We start from the raw sequence: 10,389 nt of genomic DNA, 5'->3' as shown, positions 1-10,389 counted from the left end.
AACACGACACGTGGGAACCACGGAAATTCCTGATGGAAGACGTTCCGGACATGGTGAAGGAATACGAAACCCAACACGCACTACCAGCAAGAAGGTAGTGCGAGAGCTGTAGTAATCTACAACGCCTGACGACTCGCGTGCTAGATAATTAGCACGGAGATCATTGAAGCTTTCAGGTATACATATAGTATACCTGTTGTGGTCGCGGTTGCTAATACACACCGCCACCTGGACGAACAGTGCGCACGGCGCACGGACACCAGCCTCCACCGCAACAGCGTGGAGTTGCTAATACTTGCCTCACTTCGAGAAGGACTCGAAGTGCTTTGGCGCTTGCTTACCCGATCACGGTAAGCAACAGAAATTCGCTTAGAGATGTCGACGCACAGACGCGGTCGACATCGAAGAATCGTACACAGACACTTCGTTGTCTGTTCCCGGGGTAGCGGCGCACCTCGCCCTACCGCGCATGGTACTCAGCAACAGAGAGCTTGCCCTCTGTTGCAATGGCGGTCTTCAGCTTGGTCGTACTCATTGCGGATGAGTACGGAAATCCCCAACACAAACAATTGACAACAGTCAATATTTATTGACGTGTCGAGACCGACACGTCTAAGCTTAACGGGGGGATGGTGTAACGGGGTTACACGCACAAGTGGCTGCAAGCCACTTGTGAATTTAACAGATAGGTTATCTGTTAAAAGTTTTAGATACTTCCTCACATTGGTGTAAGATACACCAATGGATACATTGAAGTGGGCCACCACAGTGAGTGGTCCACACATACCCAATGATCCTATTGGTAGAAAGCAGCATCTTCCTACCAATTAGAGACGTGCATATTAGCGGGGCTCTGACAGCCAGCCGCTGTCAACCCTTTCATAGATGATAAACAGTTTTTAGCAGATTTAGGAGGAAGATCAATTTACAAACAATACAGTTCTCATTTTACCTTAAACTAGCTACTTGGTGTTTTATTTGATTTATATTATACTTGTGGACTCAAGTATAATTAATTCAAATTATTAATAACTCATACGCTTCCTCATACACGTTGCGCAACGTGTAGGCTAAAGTAGTGAGCCAAAGTAGGCCCACTACAGTGCCTATGGACGTCTAATAAGTGTTGAGTTCGCCGCTGACTTGACTGTAGTTTTTAAGGGATTGAAGCGGACTGTTGCTCGCCGCAACCACAACAGTGGCGTGAAATTAACGGAGGGAAAGAACCACTGCCTTTTTCGGTGCTTCGACACCTCTGTCTGTCTATGCTGCAACATGGGAATACCGAGCTCATACTTTTATACTGATCAGTTGGAATCTAATGTGCAGAGCCGGAAATATGGCATCAATCTATTCTGGTCATATAGGTTAGGAGGGAGACCCTTTAATGGCTACCGGCAACGCAGTAGGCTCAGCCTACAGAAAAATCCAGGACTCTATAGTTAAAAACACAAATAGAGGTTCTCTGACCCCCCAAAAAAAAAAAAAAAAATAAAAATAAAAAAGGAGGGAGACTCTTTAGCCATTCATTTTGGGCACATGAAGAATGATCAAGATGTCCCACGGCCTCGCGACGCCCGACACGTTTACGCTAATCCGTTTCTACCAGAAATTTGTCCTATACTTTCATTAGCCATCTATGTATGCTGGTACATCACTCGGCTCGCAAAGGTTCTACCACATATGTCTCTTCTTGCTCCAACGGGGGGGCTTCCGCAGCGGCAATATGCATAAGAGCTAGGTGGACTCTTCCAGGCGTTCAGGATAGATACATTGCCGGCGATATGGTTGTGGGTCGATACGTTGCCGGATTACCATCTGAAGAAACCGGCTTCACTATGCTACCTCCATTCCTTTCCGATGTCGATGATACTATTCAAAATGCAATTTCACTATGTTTTTCTTCTCTACCGGCACGATTGTTACGCTCTGGAATTTTTGCTGGTGTCACTTGTTTATCACCATGATTTTCTATCGCGCACATTACATTCAAGCCATCCTCTTCATCAGAACGCACTCTTCGGAAATACAAATGGCATTGCACAGCTTAAGGACCGCATAACATGCCACTGGCTGCGATGATATCCTACAGTCAAAATTGAGGCTTTTACGGTACTATTTTTCTGCGCCAAACGCAGACAAGTTCCGGAGCCTTTTGGATTACTCCAGAAAATAACAGCAGTTTGTATGGCGACCACTCAACTGAGTTTTCGAACCGAACGCAGAAAATAACGCAGAAGATTTGATACAAAAAAGTGAGCGGGGCATACAAATTCAGGAGAATCCATTTGCCACTCTTATACGCCCCTGGGGGAGTTCCAGCGACCTGAAAACGCTTGCAGGCGTTTCCTTGAGTTTCGCCCAGTCCTCGAAATGGTGGAGGTACTTGTTGATCACCGGATCGCTGAACGTCCTCTCCTCTTCATCGTCTTCGGCACCGCTTGTGCCTCGCAGAAGCCTGTCCGCGTAATAGCTGAACTAAGGCCGGTTCTCAACCGAGGCGTTTTCGGACACTTTGTGATCTGATTGGTTAACAGGACGTTACAAAAATGATACTGCACAACTCATGCGTTGGCAAACTACTTTTGACCAATCAGTGCACTGCATTATTTGCATTCCCCCTCAAAGCACTCCCCCTCCTCTGACATGGCGTCGGTCCGGCTTCGACGTGCTTCTCCCCCGCGCTTCACCCCCACCGCAAGGTAATGGCGTCGCTGGAAAGCTGAAGATGAGCTGTGCGGCCTTCTGGTTTTTTGGTAGCCATCAAGCGACACCAAGCAGCACGAAAAAAAAAATTCAACAGTTCGAGAGCGGATTTCGTGGCGAGTGCATGCTTCTACGCTACTTAGAGATTCAGCTTTCAAGAGATACTACAGGGGCTTGGTAGGTTGGACCAGCTTCGCTCCCCATTGCCAGACGGGGGAGTCTTGGTCAGCGCTTCAGATATTGTTGAGTCGTGAACCACACGTAGATCACACAGAGTAACAGTACAATGATTGGATAATATTGATCAAACACTGGGCCAATCAAATTTAGTCAGTTTCATTCTCAACCGAGCATACGGGGTAGGGCACGCATGTAACGCACGCGTCGAGAAAAACACTTCGGTTGAGAACCGGCCTAAGTCGGAACTTTTGGAACAAATATTCGTACTTTACGAAAAATAAATACCTATATTGATGGCCTCAACTTGACGATCATTCAACGTGCTGCGGGTGGCTGTGCCTCTTCAACCAATCGGCCCGGGAAATTTCAAGTAGAACCCGCAATACATCATCTATCGCAAGTACCAGAAGTATTTGAAGCTTGTAGAGACCGGCGGGCGTGACCGAATACGTATTTGGTCACACAAGCGAAAATTGGCCACGTCTCGCTTTAGTCGAAAAACGCCGCCCTGTTCATTCTTCCACTCGCGATGAAATATGGCTTATAAGTGATACTGTAGTTCAGGTTGAATTTAGTTGACATTTGCCGTCCTTCGCGCACTCTACTTGTTGTATAGTACTACGTAGTATTCACTCTCAGCTTGATACAACAGCGCACATGAACAGCCTGCGTCGATTTGGTATACCACCTGCGCTGATACCGCCACTAGCCAAAGGACAGGAAAATCTTAAGCCGCTGACAGCACTCGTCGCCTACTAAGCGAGGCCCACCACACTCCAATAGTAGGTTTTGCGCAGCAACGAGCAGTTCAGTCATGTTGGATCTATCCACCGCGCTTTCCGTGAGCCCTATCTTCTTGCAAGTAGCCACACGCGCCTCACCGAATTGGTTGGTGATATATGCCGAAAACGCAAGCTTTTCCTCCACCGACCAGCGAGTGAACACACTACAACGCATGCTGGGCTCTGGGACACCGTCAAGCTGTAAACTACGTACGCCACGAGCAGCTCCCTCGGATGCATCTTCATCGCTGTCGCTGCCTCCACATCCATACCGTCGTGATTCTACGGATAACCGCTGCATCCGTGCCCGGCGACGCACGTGAGACTTGTACGCTTCTGTCTGTCCTACCAATCGTTCCACTAGTTCGTCCAATGCGCGGTTGCGCACGGGCACTGTTTTCACAATGTCGCGGCACTCTGGACACGACAGTGACGTACGGAACCAATTGCTGATGCAATACCCACAAAACGTGTGTGAGCACGGCAACGTAGCGCTACCATGGAAATACTCCAGACACACAGGGCACATCATCAGTCGCTCGCGCTCCTCTTTTTCTTGTTGCTGTGCTCGTTTAGCCGCACTACCGGTGTCTCCATCGATAGCTGCCGCTTCTGCTTCAAATATCCCCCCACGACGGGAGCGTTTTCTCTGCTGACTGTTCGGTGTATCCTGTTGTTTGTTCTTCTCCACGTTCTCGTTCTCAACCTCTGCCCTCCTCGGACTGCTGCGACTTCGTTTCTGCGGAAGACTGTGCGGCGGTGGGGTCATCAAGTTCACGTCACTGCCCGGCGTCCCCGCCAAGGAGCGACAGCCCGTTCTCGTGAACGCCGGACTGCCGCCAATGGTCACCGCTGATCTCCCGAACCCTGTAGCAGCTACCGACGCGTTCGTCATCACAGTTCGCCGTGGTGAGCGTCGTGGTGACGGTACTGTGGGCGTCCGACGGTGCAACGGCGCCGGGGACGGCACCGGCGTAGTAGTGGTCGAGCGTGCCATCACCTTCACTATGATGCGCGAGTGCGCTTCGTCCGGGAACTGCACCAGGAGCCGTACGCACTGCCTCATGGCCGAGGCCAGCACCACCTCGTCGCCGTGGTGGAGCTCCCGGTGGCCGCCCGGCGGGATGTCGACACCGTTGACTGCAGTGCCATTCATGGTCTCCAGGTCGTAGATGAGCCATCGGCGCTTGCCGGCTCCGGGACGTGCGGAGCTGCTGGGTAGCGTATCTGTGAGAGGGACGATGCCCACGTGGCGCTTGCTGACGGTGCGCGTCTCCTCAGACGTGGCGATGCTCACCTCACAGCCGCGACTGCGGCCCACGCAGAAGGAGGCCGCGAACTCCCACGAGCCGTGGCGCATGTTGAAGTGGCGATCAGTCGAGGGAGAGTCTGTCGAAGTGGGTACCAGCGTAAAAAGGGTCTCTCTGAGCTGGAAAACTTGGACAGTCCGTTCGAGGCGGGAAGCGCACGGCCGTGGCGGAGTCTGCAGGTAGCGGAGAAGCAAGAGGTCGAGAAGAAGAGCGAGGTGTGTGTGCTGCGCGGCGAGGTGCAGGCGTGTAGCTGCGCGCGCGGGTCGTCGAGCGGCAGGTAGCGGGACAGGCGCCGACGCTTGGAGCAGGTCGTGACTGAGTCGGCGGGCTTTCCCTAATACGAATTTCAGCCAATCATATGATGTGATTTACTGGTAGAAAGTTACGCTTTGCGATTGGCCAGAATGGACGTTGCAGTACCGCGTGATTCGTCGAAATGACGGATTATTGATGTACCCGGACTTGGGTACAGTGATATTCTTACTAAAGGGTATATATAGTAACAAATTACTATATATCGCTCTAAATAGGTTCTATTTCATGTACTACGCAGATTCCGAGCTAAGTTCGCGCCGCACTTACTCTATTCTAGAGGCAATACGCCCACAAAAATATGCGTGTACGGGGGACTTGGTTCCCCAGTGATCTTATCAAGCGAGGGGAAAAGAAGGGAGGCAAGTGACCTGCCATTTCCACTGCAGTCGAAGCTTCGCTAAGAGCGCGCGCATCCGCAGCGAAGGACGCCCAGAAAGCTTCTCGCCTCGCGCCGCCGCCGCCCTCGCCAGCTCCACTGTTGTCCCTCGCTCACGCGGAAGCTGCAACTGCCCCCGAGTGTGTGTCTCCTTCCCGCTAGCCTCAGCCCAATCAAAAGATCTCGGCCATGAGCGGCAAGAACATGATCACGCTGGAGGAAGGCTGGGACCAGGAGATCAAGCCCAAGGCCATCGACGTGCTGCTGGACATCCTGGACAAGGGCTTCGACCAGGTGAAGGTGTCGCCCTTCCCGCCCAACGCCTTCATGCCCATCTACACGACGTGTTACAACATGTGCACGCAGCGCTCGCCGTACAACTTCTCGGAGCAGCTCTACGACCGCCACGGCCAGACCTTCGACACGTACCTGGAGCAGAAGGTGCTGCCCAGCCTGGAGCAGGCCCACGACGAGTTCTTCCTGCAGGAGCTGGTCAAGCGCTGGACCAACCACAAGCTCATGATGAAGTGGATGACCCGCTTCTTCATGTACCTGGACCGCTACTACGTCAAGCACCACTCGCTGCCGACGCTGGACGACGCCGGCCTGCAGAGCTTCGACCGTATGGTCTTCCAGAAGGTCAAGGTGCGCGTCAAGGACGCCATGATCGAGCTCATCGAGAAGGAGCGCAACGGCGAGATCATCGACACGACGCTCATGCGCAACTGCGTCGAGATCTTCGAGGTCATGGGCATGAAGTCCCTGGACGTGTACCAGAGCTGTCTGGAGACGGACCTCGTGGCCACCAGCGCCACGTACTACGAGCGCAAGTCGAAGGGCTGGCTCAGCGAGGACTCGACGCCCGTGTACCTCCAGAAGGTCGAGGAGGCACTGCAGAGCGAGCGCAACCGCGTGCACACCTACCTGCACAAGTCCACAGAGCCCAAGATGGTGAAGAAGCTGGAGAGCGTCTTGCTCGAGGCCGCCCAGAAGGAGCTCATCGAGAGGGAGAACTCGGGTGTCATTGCGCTGCTAAAGAACGACAAGCTCGAGGACTTGGCCCGCATGTACCGCCTGTTTGCGCGCCTTAAGAATGGACTTGAGCCCATTGCTGACCTGGTGCAGCAGCACATTACGGCGGTGGGTAACGACATTGTTGCCAAGCGCGCGAATGCTGTGGCCTCGGGCAATGTGCGCGATCCTAGCTCCGACCCGACGTTCATCAAGGATATCCTTGCCATCCACGACAAGTTCCGCAGTATCGTGAATGAGCAGTTCGCGGGCAACTCGCTGTTCCAAAAGGCGCTGAAGGAAGCATTTGTGGAATTCGTGAACAAGGACGTCGGCCCGGACAGCTCGGCGAAGCTAATGAGTACGTTCTGTGATCGTATTCTTAAGACTGGTGGCGAGAAGCTCAGTGACGAGCAGGTAGAAGACTACCTGGAGAAGGTGGTGTTCGTGTTCTCGTACCTTACGGACAAGGATCTTTTCGCGGAGATCTATCGTAACCAGTTGGCTAAGCGTTTACTGAACCAGCGATCTGCTTCTGCCGATGCTGAGGTGCTAATGATCGGTAAGCTGAAGCTGCGCTGTGGTGCGCAGTTCACGGGTAAGATGGAAGGTATGATGAATGATTTAGCCATTGGCAGCGATCACCACCAGGAGTTCGAGGGATTTTTGAAGAAGCAGCGCGAAAGCGATTCAAATGAGGCTGCCTTGAACCTCGAGTTCAGCGTGCAGGTGCTGACGACGGGTTACTGGCCGTCGTACCGCATCTTGGAAGTCACGATGCCACCGCTCATGGTTCGATGCATGAACCTCTTCAAGGTGTATTACGACTCGAAAACAAGTCACCGTCGGCTGCAGTGGGTGCACTCCCTCGGTAACGCAACGATCCGTGCCAACTTCCCTAAGAAGAAATGGTACGATCTGCAGGTGACTACACTGCAGGCTGTGGCGCTGCTTCTGTTCAATGAAGGCGAGGGTGCACTTTCGTTTGAAGCCGTGCGTGAGTCCCTGAACCTGACCGTGGATGTGGTGAAGCGTATTATGCACTCGCTGTCGTGTGGTAAGTACAAGCTGCTGACGAAGACGCCTGCTGGTAAGACGATCTCGACCAGCGACCAGTTCTCCGTGAACCGCACATTTGCCTCGCCGATGCGTAAACTACGTATTCCTATGGCTTCCTTGGAGGAAAGCCACAGCCAGAAGAATGTGGAGGAGGACCGCAGCATAGCCATAGAAGCCGCGATTGTGCGTATCATGAAGGCGCGTAAAACGTTGCAACACCAGCAGCTTATCTCAGAAGTGCTGAGCCAGCTAGCGTTCTTCAAGCCGAACCTGAAGGTCATCAAGCGCCGTATCGAGGCTCTCATCGACCGTGAGTACCTTGAGCGCGACCCTGATCAAGCCAACACGTACCGCTACCTCGCATAAGCTACTTGCCGAGTTTCCCGGCTTCCCGTAAGGCGCAACGAAGGACACGAATTAGTTCGATTTGTGGCGCAATAAAGGTGTCGTTGATCATGCTGTCATTCTCTTTCGCTGCTTACGGTGACTAAGACGTCAAGACAAACCGAGATTTTGATAAGGAGGCAACGTCTAATGAATGTGTCTAATGAAAGTGGCCGACTGTTTGTATTACAGTGTTGAATGCATCTACTTCTTGAAGAACCGGTTGAGTGCCGTGGGTGCACTCTCTGCCTTTTCACTCCACTCGCGCTGCTGCTCCTGCCGCTCCTGACGTTTCTGCTTGTTGGCGAGTTGCTCACGGAATTGCTGCTTCTGTGCATCGACGACGTTCTGCTGCTTCTTGCGCAGTCGCCGAGACGGACGGTTCTTACCGCGCATTTTCTTCTTGGGCTTTTTGGCGCTGCCATCTCCGTTCGCGCGCTGCATCTGGTAGATCTTCTTCTCCTGCTCCTCGGCCGGGTCCATGTCCACGCGACCGATGGCGTTCGGGTCGAGCGTGATCATCTCCGGACGGATTTTCTCCAGCAGCGAGCGCACCTCAGTCTCATCACGCTGCTTGCGGTTTTCGTACGGGTTCGCCTCGTACGTGTCGAAGTTAGGCTCACCAGAGCCGGGGATCACTATCGAGTTGAAGCCATTAGCGTGGCCGACACCCAGCACATCTTCGAATGGTCGGAAGGCCAGCGAGCTCACCAGCGAGCCCGGAACCTGGTACGTCATGTATGGCCGGATGGGCGAGCCCGACGAGAACGCGCTCTTGAGCACGTGCACGTTCGGACCGAAACCCACTGCCACAAGCCCGCGCTGACTCACACTCATCGTGTTTGCAGCCGCCGTGAGGTAGTAGCTGTTCAACTCCTGGTATTTACGCAGATCGAAAATCTTCACCTTCCTGTCAGCACCAGCGGTGACAAGATACTTTCCGCTGGAGTCAATTCCGAGAGAACGAACTGCAAACGGCACACACAAATTCCATTCCAACGGTAAGACAGCCGCACAGAAGCACAAAAATCACACAATAACAAGATAAAAACAACGTACTCGGTCCCTGGTGGCACTGCATCTTGACAACAGCGTCCGACATGTTCGGCGTCCAAAGCGTGACGATGCCGCTGGCGTGGCCAAGGTTCACCACGGCGTTCCAAGGGTTGAGCGCCATGGTGTCACACAGTCCCTGCTTGGTGCGGTGCGTGGACACCTGCTTGCCCTCGGTCACGTCGTGGTAGGTCAACAGGCCGTTGCCGCTCACGGTGGACAGCAGGAAGTGGTAGGGCAGGAACTCCATCCTGCGCGGCAGCGGGGTCGTGCGGATGCAGTGCGCCTCGGCGCCCGTGCTGTCGTAGATGTACACGTGCTTCTTCTGCGCCGCCGCGAAGAGCGAGTCGTTGTGCAGGAAGGCGACGTCGCGCACCAGGTCGTTGGCCTGGAACTCGCACGTGAGCTTCATGCGCAGCGCGTCCATCATGGCCAGGTGGCCCTTCTGGCTGCCGAGCAGCATGTTGCGGCCGTTGCGTGTGTACCTGACGCGGTACGAGCCGTAGTCCGGCAGGTCCAGGCTGAAGATCTTGCGCGCCGTGTTGAGGTCCACGTTCTCCGCGAGCTGCTTCTGCGTGAACTTGTACGTCTTCTCGAGGCCCTCGGCCTCCAGGAAGCCGGCCTGGTCGGGCAGCAGGATCTCCGCCTTGGCGGCGGACTCGGCCGCCAGCTTCTGCTTCTCATGTGCACGCAGCAGCGAGCCCTTGAGCTTCTTGTCGCGGATGTTGCGGATGCGGTGCTGCGACAGGTTGCCGCCGCGCGTGTACTTGGCCGCGTGCTTGACGGGCTTGGCCTTCTCCTTCTTGGGCTGCTTGGCGTCCTGGCCCAGTCGCTTGGGCGCGCTGCGCACGACCCGCTCCACGTCCTCGTGCTCCGAGCCGCTGTCCGCCATCGTCGCCACTGGGTGGGGAGCTACTGGAGCTGTATCAACAGGTGCAGCCGGCACTATTGAGCCGAGATGAAATGGCTGGCCAAAAGCTGTGCGCGGGGTTTTAGAACATCGGCCTTCTATTGAGAGGTCGTTCCAGATTTAGAATTGAATCTGGACGGTACAAAAATAAACTCTCGTCGGGCATACCATATGGTTTTGGCCTAACTTGTGTATTACACACGGGCCGCACCGAGAGCTGCCTGCTGCTGCGAAGGGCGGTCATTTTCATCACGGTCTTGTGCGCGTTCGATCTTCTCGGCCTTATGCGATGTACTTACGTAT

The 10,389-nt window shown here is 53.9% G+C and overlaps 3 protein-coding genes across 3 annotated transcripts; 1 reads left to right on the top strand and 2 right to left on the bottom strand.

Annotated features, from left to right (window-relative positions):
- Nucleotides 1-3,910: 3,910 nt before the first annotated feature.
- Nucleotides 3,911-5,028, bottom strand: IUM83_15171 (e3 ubiquitin-protein ligase chfr; the record flags this gene model as incomplete). The annotated part of the gene is made up of 3 exons (XM_067939971.1): nt 3,911-3,922; nt 3,988-4,061; nt 4,614-5,028. The coding sequence occupies 3 exons, from the start codon at nt 5,026-5,028 to the stop codon at nt 3,911-3,913; spliced, it is 501 nt and encodes a 166-aa protein (XP_067782215.1).
- An 830-nt stretch (nt 5,029-5,858) lies between these two features.
- Nucleotides 5,859-8,105, top strand: IUM83_15170 (cullin protein 1; the record flags this gene model as incomplete). The annotated part of the gene is made up of 1 exon (XM_067939970.1): nt 5,859-8,105. The coding sequence occupies one exon, from the start codon at nt 5,859-5,861 to the stop codon at nt 8,103-8,105; it is 2,247 nt and encodes a 748-aa protein (XP_067782262.1).
- Nucleotides 8,106-8,327: 222 nt separating this feature from the next.
- On the bottom strand, nt 8,328-10,068 carry IUM83_15169 (WD40-repeat-containing subunit of the 18S rRNA processing complex; the record flags this gene model as incomplete). Its single annotated transcript, XM_067939969.1, has 2 exons — nt 8,328-9,091; nt 9,183-10,068. 2 exons carry the CDS (start codon nt 10,066-10,068, stop codon nt 8,328-8,330), a joined length of 1,650 nt encoding a protein of 549 aa, XP_067782330.1.
- Between the last annotated feature and the right edge of the window lie 321 nt (nt 10,069-10,389).

The sequence above is a fragment of the Phytophthora cinnamomi genome (assembly GCF_018691715.1).
Source record: "Phytophthora cinnamomi strain GKB4 chromosome Unknown Contig108, whole genome shotgun sequence".
Taxonomy (NCBI): Eukaryota; Oomycota; class Peronosporomycetes; order Peronosporales; family Peronosporaceae; genus Phytophthora; species Phytophthora cinnamomi.
Note: the sequence above shows the minus strand (reverse complement) of the source record. Positions and strands in the feature narration are given on the sequence as shown.